The sequence below is a fragment of the Pongo pygmaeus genome, chromosome 21, assembly GCF_028885625.2.
Source record: "Pongo pygmaeus isolate AG05252 chromosome 21, NHGRI_mPonPyg2-v2.0_pri, whole genome shotgun sequence".
In the NCBI taxonomy this organism is placed as follows: domain Eukaryota; kingdom Metazoa; phylum Chordata; class Mammalia; order Primates; family Hominidae; genus Pongo; species Pongo pygmaeus.
The window spans coordinates 48,241,735-48,259,347 of record NC_072394.2 but is presented as its reverse complement, the minus strand read 5'-3'; the positions used below and the strand labels follow the sequence as shown (position 1 = coordinate 48,259,347).

Genomic DNA, 17,613 nt, shown 5'->3' with positions numbered 1-17,613 from the left:
GCTCATACCACCATGCCCGGTTAATTTTTTGTATTTTTAGTAGAGGTGGGGTTTCACTGTGTTAGCCAGGATGGTCTCGATCTCCCGACCTTGTGATCTGCCTGCCTTGGCCTCCCAAAGTGCTGGGATTACAGGCGTGAGCCACTGCGCCTGGTTGTGATCTTTCTTTTTTAATGTAAGTATTTACAGTTATAGATTTTCTACCCTGAGAACTACTTTTACTGCATCTCATAAGTTTTTGTATGTTGTGTTTTGTGTTTTCATTTTCATTCATCCGAAAGTTTTTTCTAAGTAGTTGGGACTACAGGTGCATACCACCATGCCCAGTTAGTTTTTTGTAGAGACAGGGTCTTTTTATGTTGCCCAGGCTGGTTTTGAATTCCTGGGCTTAAGTGATCCACCCACCTCAGCCTCCCAAAGTGCTGGGATTACAGGCATGAGTCAACATGCCTGGCTCAAAGTATTTTCTAATTTCCGTTGTGATTTATTCTTTGACTCATTGGTTGTTTTAGAGTGTATTAATTTCACATTTTTGAGAATTTTCCAGTTTTCCTTCTCTTATTGATTTCTAGCTTTGTTCCATTGTGGCTGGAGAAGACAGTTTGTATAATTTCAATCTTTTAAAATTTATTTAGGCTTGTTTTGTGGCCTAACATGTAGTTTATCCTGGAGAATGTTCCATATGTGCTTGAGAAGAATATGCATTCTCTTCTTGTCTTAGGTCTGTCTTAGGTTTATAGTGTTGTTTAGTACCCTATTTCCTTATTGATTTTTCTGTCTACGTGTTCTATTCATCATTGAAAGAGGACCTGGAATGCTTTCCAACACCAACAACCAATTCTCCTATCTCTGGACACCAACTGGGTGTTCCAAAATTTAATTTAATTCTGACACTAACTACTTGAAGTTAGTGCAGACCCCACAGCTTATAGGCTTGATTTCACAAGACTACTCCCAACTTCAGGTGCCAGTTGCAAGTCTTGGGCCTCCTGCACTTTTGATCTACTGGCTATAAATCAGGGGCTCCCACAATCCCATCTGAAAGTTTGATAATTTGCTGGAACAGCTTACAGAACTCAGGAAACACTTAAGGTTTATCAGTTTATTATAAAGGATACAAATGAATAGCCAGATGAAGTAAATAGGGTGAGCTTCAGAAGGGTCCCAAGCACAGGAATTTCTGTCCTTGTGAGTTGTGTGTGCCACCCTCCTGGCACATGGATGTGTTCACCAATTCAGAAGCTCATCAAATCTTATTGTTTAAGAGTTTTTATAGAGCTTCAACTCCTTCCTTCTTTAACTTCCTGGAGGAGAAGTCTAAAAGTTCCAACCCTCTAATCACTCTTTCTGGTGACCAGCTCCATCCTGAGGCTACCTAGGGGCCCCACTCCAAGTAACCTCATTAGCAGACACTCAGGTGGAATCGAAAGGGGCTCCTTATGAATAGCAAAAGACACACCTATCACTCAGGAAATTCCAAGAGTTTTAGGAACCTTATGCCAGGAACTGGGGACAAAGACCAAATATATTTCTTATGATGCCATGGTAGGATATTGAACTCTCCAACTATTACTGTAGTGCTATGTCTCCCTTCAATCCTGTGGTGTTTGCTTCATATATTTTGAAGCTCTATTGCTTGGTGTGTATATAATTTTTATATCTTTTTGATGAATTGACCCTTTTATCAATATATAATCTTTTTTTTGTTTCTTTTAACAATATTTGACACAATGTGTATTTTGTTTGACTTTAATATAAGAATCACAGCTCTTTTTGCTACTATTTGCCATATGCAGAAAATTGAAACTGGGCCTCTTCCTTATGCCTTGTACAAAAATTAACTCAAGGTGGATTAAAGGCTTAAATGTAAAACCCCAAACTATAAAAACTCTAGAAGAAAATCTGGGCAATACCATTTAGGACATAGGCATGGGCAAAGATTTCATGACAAAATCACCAAAAGCAATTGCAACAAAAGCAAAAACTGACAAATGGGATCTAATTAAACTAAAGAGCTTCTGTACAGCAAAATAGACTATCATCAGAGCGAACAGACAACCTACAAAATGGGAGAAAATGTTTGCAATCTATCCACCTGACAAAGGTCTAGTTTCCAGAGTCTACAAGGAACTTAAATTTATAAAAAAAAACAAACAATCCCATTAAAAAGTGGGCAAAGGACATGAACAGACACTTCTCAAGAGAAGACATATATGCAGCCAATAAATATGAAAAAAAGCTGAACAGAGTAATGCAAATCAAAACCACGATGAGATACCATCTCACGCCAGTTACAGTGGAGGTTATTAAAAAGTCGAGAAACTACAGATGCTGTTGAGGTTGTGGAGAAATAGGAACGCTTTCATGCTGTTAGTAGGAATGTAAATTAGTTCAACCATTGTGGAAGACAATGTGATGATTCCTCAAAGATTTAGAACCAGAAATACCATTTGACCCAGCAACCCCATTACTGGGTATATACCCAAAGGAATAGAATCATTCTGTTATAAAGACACATGCATGCGTATGTTCATTGCAGCACTATTCACAATAGCAAAGACATGAAATTAACCCAAATGCCCATCAATGATAGACTGGATAAAGAAAATGTGGTACATATACACCATGGAATACTATGTGGCATAAAAAGGAATGAGATCATGTTCTTTGCAGGGACATGGATGGAGCTACAAGCTGTTATCCTCAGCAAACTAATGAAGGAACAGAAAACCAAACACCCCATGTTCAAACACCCCATGTTCTCACTTATAAGTGGGAGTTGAACAATGAGAATACATGGACACAGGGAGGTAAACAACACACCCTGGGGCTTGTCATGGGAGGGAGAGCATCAGCATAAATGGCTAATGCATGCTGGGCTTGATACCTAGGTGATGGGTTGATAGGTGCAGCAAACCCCCACAGCACATGCAACAAACCTGCACATCCTGCACATGTACCACATGTACCCCAGAACTTAATATTAAAAATATAGCTCAATCATATAGAGTTTTGTGTAATGAATTGATAATTTATAATTAGGCCGAGTGTGGTGGCTCATGCCTGTAATCTCAGCACTTTGGGAGGTTGAGACAGGCAGATCAATTGAGGTCAGGAGTTCAAGACCAGCCTGGCCAACATGGCGGAACCCCATCTCTACTAAAAATACAAAAATTATCCGGTTGTGATGGCACATGCCTGTAATCCCAGCTACTCAGGAGGCTGAGGTGCAAATTGCTTGAACCTGGAAGGTGGAGGTTGCAGTGAGCCAAGATCACGCCATTGCACTCCAGCCTGGTGTGGAGTGAGACTCTGTCTAAAAAAAAAAAGAAGAATTTATAATGAACACATCCATTATATGCAAATAGCCACTTCCTAAAGGGGCTCATGATATGGTTTCTGCTTTCACAACTGTGGAAATTGGAGTGTCTATCTGTAGCTACTTTCACTGCCCCCCCCCAAAAAAAATTATGTCTTTTCTGAGAAATAATGACATTGTAAATATTTGCATGACCAAATAAAGGTGGCAGAAGGTAGGTAACAAAAGATAGGTGATTCAAAAATGAGAAAATAAAAGATTGTTTACATTAAATATACAGAGGAACTAAAAGATAATGTAATAAAATATGGGTTAATTCTAAGCACCTTTAAAAAAATTATATTTCTTGTTTTCTTTTTTCTGTAAAGCATTTTGTAATTAGAAAGCAGAAATAAATAGTACCTTTTGGAAAAGAAAAACTCTGTTAGCAAGAACACAGGACTGGTTATGTGATGTGAGAGGAGGCATCATTCCTGCAGAAGCCCTATCCTACATGGAGAAGGACAGGGCCAGGAGAAGGCAAGGGCAGGAAGCAAGGACTCTTGCTATGCCCTGACTTGTCCAGTGGAGGCAGCGAGGAGCTGAAGATCATTCCTTCTTTCCTTCCGTCTCCACAGGCAGCTCTGCAGGGAAGTCTGTGACTGCCTGGCCAGACTTAGGGCTCATGCTCTGGTCAGAGTCATGGCACCCCAGACTCTGCTGCCTGTCCTGGTTCTCTGTGTGCTGCTGCTGCAGGCCCAGGGAGGATACCGTGACAAGATGAGGATGCAGAGTAGGTGACGGGCTGCTGGATGGGTGAGGGAGAGCTGGGTAGGGGGAATGGAGGAGCCGTGTCCAGTCTGAGTAGGACCTAGGACTTGCAACCTTTCTGCATATCCAGCTCTGACCACAATGCTGTGCAGACTCTGGGCTGTCCCAAACCATGGCCCTCCAACCCCTTTACCTGGCCCTGGGAATAGTAGTGGGAATGAAGGGGGAACCTATATCTTTTGTTGTTCGCTCCCAGTACTTACAGACAAGTGGTACATCCCATAGTGAAAGGTGCACCAGGGCTGAGAATCCAATGGGAAAGGAAGACAATTATTCTTTGATTTATGCACATTTGTGAGGAGTAAACATCTAGAAGTGGTTATGAGGGTAGGTGTAGGTGTAGAAATGGGTATAAGTGTAGGGTAAAAAGGACATACAGCAATGAAAAGTTGGAGTATACAGGGCAAAGTTAAGTATAACATCAAAGGAGCCAGGAGACTGGTGGTGAGAAGCGATACTAGGGACAGTGATGGAGAGGAGAGAGAGGGATGAGAGGCAAGTTCATCATCTTTTCTGGGCTCTGCAAATTCTGGAGACTAGGGGAGAGTTTGGAAATGTCTCAGGCTTCTTTGAGCTCTCAGGGTCAGACCATAGATTCTATGGGGGTGACTTCACCAAGGTGATTTCTATGGGGGTGACTTCACCATAATTAATGGGGAGACAGAGTTCTGAATGCAGGTGTATGGCGAGGGTCCAGGAAGCCCAGGCATTGAGGTCTACTGGGGAGAGATGCAGGGCAGGGAGATAGGATTTAAGATACTGCCAATCACTAGGATTGGTGATGGGCCAGAAGGAAGTTCCCTGAAGAGTCCAGGAGAGTCATGGTGGCAGGGGTGCCTTGGTTCTGGGGCCATGGAGGGATTTCAAGCTTGAGAAGGGTGCTCTATAGGTGCATGGTTTCATTGACCCTGCTCCTGCATCATTTCAGGAATCAAGGTCTGTGAGAAGCGACCCAGCATAGATCTATGCATCCACCACTGTTCATATTTCCAAAAGTGTGAAACAAATAAGATATGCTGTTCAGCCTTCTGTGGGAACGTTTGCATGAGCATCCTGTGAGTGGGAGAGTGGGCTGAGATGTGCATCCTGCTCCCTGAACCCTTCCATCCGAGACTGTGCCCACATCCAAAGCACAAGGACATCAAATCATCAGCACAAGAACATCAACAGGAATGCCACCCTCCCCACTGTCTGAACTCCCTGTCCCTGTCAAATAAACCAGAACAAATGCCCAGGGATCCTGCCTCTTTTGCTGCCACTACAGGTGATCATTGAGAGCCCACTGTAGCCCCCAAAGATGCCCCACTCGTCTTGTGTCCTGGTGTTCGATTTCTCTCCCTGGCTATGCTTCTCTACCCTCCCTTTCCCTCTTTGGCCCATGTATCCCTGCCAGCCCTCAGGATGCCCAGCCCCTTGCTGTTTTGCTCACTGAACCAGTACTCCCAGGGGGAGGAACTGCTCATGTGCAGCATCTCCCAATGCTAAGGAGAACATTTCTCACCCTGGAGTCAGAAGGACCCATTAAGCATGAGATGGGTGGCAGTTAGAACCCAAGGTAAAGAGTGGGAGGCCCCCAAGAACTGCTTTGGTCTCCTTAGCCTTGGTACTCCCCCACCTCATGCTCCCCAATCTCTTTCTGAGCTTCAGATTGCTGTCTCTTTACAATGAGGATGCTGAGTCCCAGGAAGGCCAGCAACATGCCTAAGGCCACAAGAGAGTGAGAGGATATGATGTGGCTGGAAGAGGATGTTTCCTCTGAGCTCACTTTTTCTCACTTCTCTCCATTACTTGAGACCAGAGGCATCCTAGTGAGAGTGAGTGCCTGCACCAACCCCAAAGCTCCTCCTATCCAGCATCCACCAACATGGCTACTCCTCTGATGGGACCCAATTTGGGTCTCAGGATCTAACACTCCAGCACCTTCCATTAACTGAATAGTCCCTGTCTTTCCCAAGCCCTCTTCCTTAGGGGCTCATTCTCTTTTCTTTTGATCAAGAGGAACACCAAGGGGTGGGGAACAGGTGGTTGATGCTGCTGTTGCTAAGGAGTAATTGGCACAGAGTGGCAGTGGGTCTTGCCTGTCATCCTACTGTGAGTTAGTGGAAATTAACCACTGTGGTACAGACTCTCCCTTACTCTATGCAATCGCAACTCCTCTGAAATGATCCTGGGGCTAGATCCAGGGTTGGGTCACATGTGGCTAATTGGAACATGGAGTCAAATGTGAAGAGGTTTCAGGAGGACAGGCCATGCCCAGAGGCAGGTGTGCAGTGTTATGCTCCAGTCTAGTGCTTCTTGCTGGGCTATTCAATGAAAGAGACATCAGAGAAGAAAACTTCCCTCTTCAGACCAGAGGCCATTAGCCACCTCTGAGGCATCACCGGGCTCTGGGTATCTCAGGTTTGTCTTCACCTTTCTCAAGAGCTTTTCTTGGACAAGGGAGTCTTAGAAAAGAGATCATGCTCAACTACCAACACAGACATCATCAGAGGTAGGTGGGCTATAAGGGCATGGTCTTTAAGAGATCTTATTTAGTGCTTCCTCAGATAGCCTCCCTTAGCAAGCATCATCTCAGGCCATCTCCAAACACTGCTAGGAGACACTATTAAGAGAGGCAAATTTACCTGTCAGGGACCATATAGAGAATAACCTCCCGCATTCAAGTTCAGTGCACTGTACCATGTGGACATGCCATGGGTGTCAGGTTGACCTATTCCATGTCACTGGCATGAGCATCATAGACTGAATTTTACTGGAAGCAGTTGCTCTGCTTTCTTCTAATCACTGGTGCCCTGACCTGTGTTCCAGAGAGCTCTCTGGACAGCTCACAGTGCCCCAGGGAACTCAAAGCTGAAAGGAGTGCCCATTTGGTTATGACTGTGTGCTCTCTCTTCTATGAAAACATCTATGTGCTCTCATATTATGTAGAGTAAGGTAGTGAGGACCCTTAGAAGAACATGGACGTCTTGGAGGCAGAGGAAGAAGCAAAGGCAAATTCTTCCAAAATCTGGATCTCCAAAATGTCAAGTTCTAGCCTGAAAAGAATCACAGATGAGGCCTGTTGTGTCTGAGAGCAAACACATAGTCTTATGGTTGCCACTGCTTTTGCATTGTTTGTTCTCTTTCTATCTCCTAGGCCATGCTGCTTTTTGAAGTGAATATAAATGGGAAGACTCTAGAAGGATACTGCCATCTCATGTATGCAACATGACACTGATCCATCCCTACCTTGTTTCTGTACTTTGGCTGCATTTGATGCTCACAGGTGGTTCTATACAAATGTCATCACCAGCAATGTTTGTCCCTCCCCTACCTCTATTAGTAGTCTGCATTATTCCAAACTCAGGATACCTAATTCATGAACTACAGGATGTTATTTGAAATGTAAGGTTGCGTTTGGTGTCTGAGGCCCCTGTTGTGATTTCTTTTACCATGAAATGCATGTTGGCACAAAAATAGTTAGAATGTTCATGCTGTGAAAGATTCAAGGGAAGTCTCCTATCCAGAAGTCATTGTTGCCAAGCCTAAAGGCTTACCCTTAGATGACATCAGCAACATGGTGAAATAGGAGACTCCTGACTCTCCCTTCACCCACCAATGCACTGAACAAACTATTCACTGATTGATTCTCTCTGAAAAAAGTCAGAAACCAATTGAGAGACTCCTACGCACTGGGCAACTGAGAAAAAACATCTGCATCAAATGAGCGGGAAAAGCTGAGGTGCACTCAGGCATGAACTCCACCTTGGACACTTAGCCGTACAACCAGGAAAGGAATCCCTAACACACAACTTCTCTCTGTGGAGAGGAGGGTTTGGCCCTCACATATAGTGCCTTATCTCTGAAATTCCCAGTGGTTCGGCTCAGTTAATCAACTCTGGAAGTGGAGGGGATTAGGAATAGCTGAGTCTTTCTGACCTACACGAAAAAAGCAGTGGTTTTATGCTACAGAACAAGCACTTCCATGGGCCTCACTCTCTGGAGGCAGTGCAGAGAAGGGCTTAAAAAAATGCAGCTTCTTGTTTTTCTCTGGGAGGGGTTTATGACACTCTTCTAGGGGCTACTTGGTGGCTGGGCTTCTAATTAACTTGCATTAATTAACTTCCATTGGGGAGTTAAAGAGGCAAATAGTAGTGTGCTGGTAGCCTCAGAAGCAGATCAGCACTTCCCAAGCCTTTTCCCCTGGCTCACTCCAGTGATAACTCCAGGTCTATTACTCCTTCCTGGAGAGAGTTTGTCCACATGTAGAATGCCTCAACTTTTGCAGCTTCTACTGGAAGGACTGCACTCTAAAATTCCCAGCTCTAGGAGCAGAGAGGACTAGGCATATGAGAATCTCTCTAGACAACAGACAAGAGTGGTAGGTTTATACAGGTGCACGTGTATTTCTGGGGGTTTCAAACTCTTGGAGCAGTACAGAACAGGGGCTTAAAAATGCAGCTCCCTGTTACTCCCTGTAAGGGGTTTATGTCATGCATTGAGTGGTCCAACTTTTACAGCAGCTACCACCTGAAACTATGCATACTTAAGTTTTCCCAGATCACATACAAAAAGGTTTTTTTTGTTGTTGTTGTTGTTTTTGTTTTTTTTTTTAACAGAGTCTCACTCTGCCACCCAGGCTGGAGAGAAATGGCATAATCTTGGCTCACTGCAATCTCTACCTCCCGGGTTCAAGCGGTTCTCCTGTCTCAGCCTCCCAAGTAGCTGGGACTACAGGCATGCACCACTACATCTGGCTAATGTTTTGTATTTTTAGTGGAGACAGCGTTTCACCATGTTGGCCAAGCTGGTCTTGAACTCCTGACCTCAAGTGACCCACCTACTTCAGCCTCCCAAAGTGCTGGGATTACAGGCTGAGCCATTGCACCCAGCCAAAAAGGTGGTTTTAAATGGACATAATAACATTTCCAGGGGCTACATCTCCTGGGAGCAGTGCAGAAAAGGGACTAGAATCCTTGGCTCCCATTTTCTCTCTGCAAGGGATTTCCTACTTACTCTATTGGTGGCTACTTGATGACCTTGCTTTTAATGAATTTGCATTGAGGACCTAAGGGGAGAAAGAGTAGCTCCCTGTCATCCTGAGCTTGAGCTGAGCACTTTCTGAGCCTTTCCTTTGGCTCATCCCAGTGATAAATCCAGTCGACCCATTCTTCCTGGAAGGAGTTTGTCCGTGTACTGAGTACGTAAACTTCTATAGTTTCCACCCAAGGGATGGTCTTCTTATCAACCTAGCTCTGGGGACTAATGGGGCTTTGCATTCCCAATGAGACTTTGCATTCCTAAGTGGCCTGGGACTACAGAAAACAAAGACATGGGCATACAATGGGCCCACTTTCAGCATGTATTAGTCCATTCTCCCATTGCTATAAATAAATACTCAAGATTGCATAAGTTATAAAGAAAAGAGGTTTAATTGGCTCATGGTTCTATGGGCTATACAGGAAGCATGGCAGTATCTGCTTCCGAGGAGGCCTCAGGAGCTTTTACTCATGGCAGAAGACAAAGCCAGAGCAGGCATCTTCACACGGCTGGAGCAGGAGCCAGGTGAGGGAGGTACTATATACTTTTAAACAACCACATCTCACTCACTATTATGAGAACAGCACCAAAGAGATGGTGTTAAACCATTCACGAAGGATCTACCCCCATGATCCAATCACCTCTCACCAGGTCCACCTCCAACATTGGGGATTACAACTTGACATGAGATTTGGATGGGGACACAGATTCTAACCATATCAAGCAGCTATCTCACCAGGATCAGAGGGTGCAGTTTGAACACAAGTATAGGCATTTGTCACAGATTATCTCTCCAGCTTAGTGCAGAGAGAGGGAGAGATAAATACCTGCACTCACCTTCACCATAGGATGGAAGAAACCAGAATACTCACCACCCTCACCCTGCCATACATGCAAAAAGACAGAGAAAGTTTTAAAAACAGTGAGGAAATAGTGAATTGTTACACACAAGAGAACCCTCCCTTAGATTATCAGCAGATTTCTCAGCAGAAACTTTGTAGGCCAGAAGAGGGTGGGATGTTATATTAAAAATCCTGAATAAAACAACCCTGTCAACCAAGAATACTATACCCAGAAATCTTTTCTTTCAAAAATAAAGGTGTGATAAAGACTTTCTCAGACAAACAGAAGCTGAGAGAGTTTATCACTACTAGACTTGCCTTACAAGAAGCGCTAAAGAGAGTTCTTCAAGCTGAAGAAGAGGACACTAATTAGTGACTGGAAAACATATGAAAGTATAACATTCACTGATAAAAGTAAATACATTGTGAAATCCAAAATACTCTGATACTGTAATGTCAGTGGGCAAATAAATTATATCTTTAATAACATTAAAAGGCAAAGCTATTAAAAACAATGAAACCTACAATAATTTGTCAAGGGATACAAATTATAAAAAGATGCAAATTGTGATATCAAAAAGTTAAGACAAATTTTCTCTTCTCTGAGGCTAGCTTGACTTCTCTTTGTTCTGTGTTCCACTGTTACCTAAAGAGTGTCCTTAGTGCCTGCCTCACAGCCCAGCACAAGGATATGAGCTGCAGAGAGTGACAATACAAGAAAGGCTACTCTGTGGATGTGTCTCTGGTGCAAGAGCTGGTTGCCCTGTCCTGGAGAATTTTCCCAGGATGGGGAAAGCCATGTGCTTCTTAACCCTTCCCTGATATCTCAGGACTAAACTGGGAAGTGATGTCAGCAAGATGGCAGAATAGATCTGGGATCACTCCCTGACACAAAAATAAAACGAAAAACTATTCAAAGACAAGAATGCCACCCTGAATACACCAGAACTTGAGAAGCGGAGAAACCCCCTAGGCTCATAGAATTGAGAGAAGCAGTGACAGGTAAGAGAAATGGTCATTTCAGCCTGTTCCACCCTCTCTCCCAGGCCATCATAATACCACTCACAGAGAACTTCCCTAGACCCACAGTTGCTGAGATGAGAAGAAGGAATTGGAGGTGGATATTTGATCTTCCCACTTGTCTAGGAATCTTAATGGTAAGTCCACTCCAGTTTCATCCCACTAGAGAACCAAGAGGGCTGAACAACCTGGGGTGAATTGGGGACAAAGAGTAGGGCACTGATTGCAGCAACTGGCATGTGGATCTTGGTGGTTGTTCAGTGCTTTGATCAGTGGGGATGCCATATTGAAGAGACTGGGTGGGGCCAGAGTATTGTAGGGGACAAAATTTATGGGAAGGCCCAAATCCACAAACCCCAGGTGCACATGTGAAGCCTTTCCCTGGCCCAGAAACAACTAAAAGGTCAAGATTTTCAGTACCCACCTAAGTTTTTCCCACACTGAGAAACAATAGCAGGGCAGCAATATTGTTCCAGGGCATTTAAGCTGTGGTGCTCACTATAAGTTTTCCTTACACTGGGAAACAATGACAGGGCAATGAGTTAGGTCCAGTGAAATGTTTTTGTTCTGATGCTCACTATTAAGCCCTCTCTACAGTGTAAAGCAACAACAGGCCAGTGTTTAAGTTCTAATACTAAGAAGTAAAGGTCTAACACCATCAAAGAGCACCTGCAAAAACTGGAAGAGTTGGCAGTCGCCTCAAATATGCAGGCATCCATGTAAAGATACAAGGCTTGTGAAAACTCAGAAATATTCAATACCATCAAAAGAAATCAACAAAGCTCCAGGAATGGTCCAAGAAGAATTGAAGATTTATAGAAACAATGAAAAAAAAAAAACCAAACAATAGAAATAGAAATGCTAGTAATAAAGAATAAAATAATTGAACTGAAAAAATCATTATAAAGCTTCAACAGCAGACTTGAGCAAACAGAGGAAGTAGCAAGCTTGAAGACAGAACATTTGAAATCACCAATCAGAGGAGCAAAAAGAAAAAAAAAGAATGAAGAAGGTCTACAAGAATTATGGGACATCATCAGGCAAATTAACCTCTGCATAATTGGAATTCCTGGAGAAGACAAGAGAGAAAGGGCCCACAAAGCATATTTAAAGAAATAATGGATGAAAATTTCCCAAATCTGGAGAAAGATGACAGCATCCAGGTGCAGGAAGCTCAGAAGTCACCAATGAAATTCAACCTAAACAGGAAATCCATAAGGCATATAATAATAAAATTATCAAAAATCAAAGACAGAATACTCAAAGTAGCAAGAAAAAAGAAACATATTACATTAGATGAAGCCTCAATATGGCTTTCACAGAAACCCTGATGACCAGATGACAGTGAGATGTTATATTCAAAGTGCTGAAGGAAAAACCTGCTAACCCTCAAAAATCTACACTTCAAACATGAAGGAGAGATTAGAGACTTTCCCAAACAAACAAAAGCTGAGAGAATTCACCAACACTAGGCTTGTCTTACAAAAAATGCTAAAAGGACTGTTTCATGTGAGGGCCATATGTGCAAAGTGGCCCCCAAATGCTGAAGGAGCCAAGAAACCAAAAAACAACCAGAGAAATCCAGTTTGTCTGTAAAGTGTGTTTTTACTAGAGGAACTTACAGACAGCTATCCTATGTTCATGGACTGGAAGAATCAAAATTGGTAAAATGTCCATACTATCCAAAGTGATGTACAGATTCAATGCAATCCATATTAACATTCTAATGTCATTCTTCACAGAAATAGAAAGAAACAATCTGAAACTTCACATGGAACCACAGGAAACCCAGAATAGCCAAAGCCAACTTTACCAAAAAGAAAAAGATAGAGGCATCACACTGCTGGATTTCAAGATATATTACAAAGATATAGTAATAAAAACAGCATGCTATTGGCATAAAAACAGACACATCAACTGATGGAATAAGTTAGAGATTTCAGAAATAAGCCCATACATTTATGGTCAATTGATTTTCAACAAGGGCCTAAAGAACACACAATGGGGGAAAGGACAGTACCTTCAATAATTGATGTGGGCAAAACTATATCTATATGCAGAAGAATGAAAATGGACCCTTGTCTTACCTCTTATACAAGAATGAACTCAAAATGAATCATAGACTTAAATGTAAGACATGAAACCGTAAAAACTACTAGAAGAAAACAGTGGGAAAGCTTCATGACATTGGTCTTGGCAGTGATTTCTTGGATATGATCTCCCAAAGCACAAGCAACAAAAGCAAAAATAGAGAAATAATATTGTATTAAACTAAAAGCCTTCTGCCCAGCAAAGGAAACAACACAGTGAAGACATAACCCACATATTGGGAGAAACTATTTGAATGATAAATCAGATAAGGAGCTAATATCCAAAATATGTAAGAAACTCAAACTACTCAAAAACAAGAAAACAAATAACCCTATTTAAATGGGCAGAGGACTGAGTAGACATTTCTCAAAAGAAGACATACAAATGGCCAACAGATATATGAAAAAATGCTCAACATTTCTTTTTATTTATTTATTTTTACTTGTTGCTGACAAAGCTCAGATCAACATTTTTAATCATCAGAGAAATGCAAATAAAAACCACAATGAAATATTACTTCACGCCTGGTAGATTGGCTATTATCAACAGTATGAAAGATAAATGTTGGCAAGTATGTGGAGAAAAGGGAATCCTTGCACACTGTTGGTGGGAATGTAGATTGGTACAGCCATTTTGGAAAACAGCATGGAGGGTCCTCAGAAAATGAAAACTAGAATTATCATATGTTCCAGCAATCCCACTTCTGAGTATACATCCAAAGACATTGAAGTCAGCATGTCAAAAGATACCTGCACTCCAATGTTCACTGTAGCATTATTCACAATAGCCAAGATATGGAATCAACCTAGGTATTCATCATCAGATAAATGGATTAAAATGTGGTATATATAAACAATGGACTACTATTTAGCCTTAAAAAAGGAAATTCTGTTATTTGTCACAACACGGATGAACGTGAAGAACATTATAATAAGTGAAATAAGCCTGGCACAGAAAGGCAAATAATGCATAACCTCACTTATATGTGGACTCTAAAATTAAAGTCCAACTCACAGAAGTAGAGAGTGGAATGGTAGTTACCAGAAGCTGGAGGAGGGGGTGAACTGGGAAAGGGAATCTGTTGATGAAAGGATATAAAGTTTTGATTAGACAGGAGAAATAAACTTTAGGGGTCTATTGCACAGAATGGTGATTATTATAAATAGGAACACATTATGTATTTTAAAATTACTAAAAGAGTAGATTTTAAATATTTTTACCACATTACAAAAGATAACTATGTCAGGTGATAGATTTGTTAATTAGCTTGATTTAATAATCCACAATGTAAACATGTGAAAACATCACCTTGTACCTCATAAATATATACCATTATTATTTGTCAATAAAAAATAAAATTTAAAGAAGGAATTGGTTGAACACACTGGCAAAAAAAGTTGGTACAACACAAAATTTCTCAAAAGTGTAGTAAATTTTAAAATTTACTAAAAATTAAATTAAAGTTTTAATTGCACGGTTCCTTTGTTCTCCACTTTGTGTACTATTACTACTAATTACTGATAATAAATCTACTTGAGAAGATGTTAAACCACATCATTTAGCTCACTTAATTCTAATAGGCAATGAGATATACTCTATTATTACAGGCATACCTCATTTTATTGTGCCTCTTAGATATTGCAGGTACAAATTGAAGATTTGTGGCAACCCTGCCTTGAACAAGTTTATCAGTGTTACTTTTTTTTATTTTTTATTTTTTTAGAGCAAGACAGAGTCTTGCTCTGTCACCCAGGCTGGAGTGCAGTGGCACAATCTCATCTCACTGCAAGCTCCGCCTCCCGGGTTCACACCATTCTCTTGCCTCAGCCTCCCAAGTAACTGGGACTACAGGTGCCTGCCACCACACCCGGCTAAATTTTTGTATTTTTAGTAGAGATGGGGTTTAACTGTGTTAGCCAGGATGGTCTCAACCTCCTGACCTTGTGATCCGCCCGTCTCGGCCTCCCAAAGTGCTGGGATTACAGGCATGAGCCACCGCGCCCAGGCTTCAGTGTCATTTTTTGAAAAGCATGTGAAAAGTTAGTGGCTCTGTGTCACATTTTGGTAATTTTCATAATATTTCAAACATTTTCATGATTATTGTATGTGTTATTATGACCTATGATCAGTGATCCTTGATTGTAATTGTTTTGGGGCACTGTGCCCATATAAGATGATGAGCTTAATTGATAAATGTGTATGTTCTGACTGCTTCGCTGACCAGCTCTTCCCCTATCCCTCTCCCTCTTCTTGGGCCTTCGTATTCTCTGAGACCAACAATATTGAAATTAGACCAATTAATATCCCCGCAATGGTCTCCAAGTGTTCAAATGAAAGGAAGAGTCACACATCTCTCACTTTAAATCAAAAGCTAGGAATGATAAAGCTTAGTGAGGAAGCCATGTCGAAAGCTGAGACAGGCTGAAAACTAGGTCACTTGCATCAGTTAGCCAAGTTGGGAATGCAAAAAAAAAGTTCTTGAATGAAATCAAAAAGGGCTACTCCAGTGAACACATGAATGATAAAAGGAAAAACAGCCTTTTGCTGATATGAAGAAAGTTTTAGTGGTCTGAATAGAATGTCAAACCATCCACAACATTCTCTTAAGGTAAAGCTTAATCCAGAGAAAGACTATAACTCTCTTCAATTCTATTGAGGCTGAGAGGTGAGGAAGCTGCAGAAGAAAAGTTAGCAGTGGTTGGTTCATGAGGTTAAGAAAGAAGCCATCCTCATAAAATAAAAGAGCAAGGTGAAGCAGCAAGCAATGATGTAGTAACTGCAGCAAGTTACCCAGAAGATCTAGTTAAGATAAGCGATGAAGGTGTCTACGCTAAACAACAGATGTTCAATGTGGAGGAAGAAGCCTTCTATTGGAAGAAGATGCCATCTAAGACTTTCATAGCTAGAGAGCACAGGACAACTCTTTTGTTAGGGGCTGGTGCAGCTGGTGACCTTAAGTTGAAGCCAATGCTCATCTACCATTCTGAAAATCCCCAGGCCCTTCAGAATTATACAAAATATATTCTGCCTGCACTCTATAAATCATCCAAGCCTGGATGATAGCACATCTATTTATATGATGATTTATATTAAATCCATGTTCAAAACCTACTGCTCAGCAAAGAGATTTCCTTTCAAAATATTACTGCACATTGACAATGTGCCTGGTCATTCATGAGCTCTCATGGAGATGTACAAGAAGATTAATGTTGTTTTCATGCTCACTAACACAACATCCATTCTTCAGCTCCTAGAACAAGGGGCAATTTTGACTTTCAAGTCTTATTGTTTAAAAAATACATTTTATAAGGCCATAGATGCCATAGATAGTGATTTTGCTGATGGATCTTGGCAAAGTAAGTTGAAAACCTTCTGGAAATAATCCACCATTCTAGATGAACATTCATGATTGGCAGGAGGAGGTCAAAATATCAACACTAAAAGAAGTTTGGGAGAAATTGATTCCAACTCTCATGAATCACTTTGAAGGGTGTAAGACCTCAGTGGAGTAAGTAACCTCAGCTGTGGTGGAAATAAGAGAACTAGAGTTAAAGTTGAGCCCGAAGATGTGATTGAATTCCTGGAATCTCATGATAAAACTTGAATGGATGAGCAAAGAATGTGGTTTATTGAGATGGAAACTTCTCCTAGTAAGCATGCTGAGGAAGAAAATGAATTGTTGAAATGACAACAAATGATTTAGAATATCACATAAACTTAGTTGATAAAGCAATGAGAGGATTTGAGAGGATTGACTCTAATTTTGAAAGAAGTTCTACTGTGGGCAAAATGCTATCAGACAACATTGCATGCTACTGCACAATTGTTCGTGAAGGCCAGTCAATCAATGTGGCAAACTTCATTGTCTTATTTTAAGAGATTTCTACAGCTACCCTAACTTTCAGCAGCTACCACCCTGATGAGTCAGCAGCCATCAACACTGAGGCAAGGCCTTCTATTAACAAGAAGATTTTGACTTGCTGAAGGTTCAGGTAATTGTTAACATTTTCAGCAATAAAGTATTTTTCTTCTCTTTTTTGCCTTGCCAACTTTTAGGTTCAAGGGGTACATGTGCAGGTTTGTTAGATGGATAAATTGTGTGTTGTGGGAGTTTGGTGTACAGATAATTTTGTCATCCAGGTAATAAGCATAATCCATGATAGGTAGTTTTTCAATCCGACTCTCCTACCAACTTCCACCCTAAAATAGGTCTCAGTGTCTAGTGTTCCCTTCTTTGTGCCTGTGTGTACTCAATGGTTAGCTCACACTTATGTGAGAATGTGTGGTATTTGATTTTCTGTTCCTGCTTAATTTGCTTAGGACAATGGCCTCCAGCTCCATCCATGTTGCTGCAAAGGCCATGATCTCATTTTAAAAAATAGTTATGTAGTATTCCATGGTGTATACATACCACATGTTCTTTATCCAGTCCACCATTGATGGGCACCCTAGGTTGATTCCATGTCTTTGCTATTGTGAACAGTGCTGTGATGAACATATGCAGGCATATGT

At 41.4% G+C, this 17,613-nt stretch overlaps 1 protein-coding gene across 3 annotated transcripts in view; it reads left to right on the top strand.

Moving 5' to 3' along the window:
• The window catches only part of WFDC3 (WAP four-disulfide core domain 3), a 93,288-nt gene extending 87,927 nt beyond the window's left edge, over positions 1-5,361 (top strand). For 2 of the 3 annotated variants that reach the window (XM_054467638.2, XM_054467635.2), the window contains exons 3-4: positions 3,937-4,091; positions 5,058-5,361. In XM_054467638.2, coding sequence (XP_054323613.1) covers positions 4,001-4,091; positions 5,058-5,188 — 222 coding nt within the window. In that variant the 5' untranslated portion in view covers positions 3,937-4,000 and the 3' untranslated portion in view covers positions 5,189-5,361. The remainder of the gene's footprint in view (positions 1-3,936; positions 4,092-5,057) is intronic. The other variant, XM_054467637.2, reaches the window with a different exon arrangement.
• Positions 5,362-17,613: the final 12,252 nt, after the last annotated feature.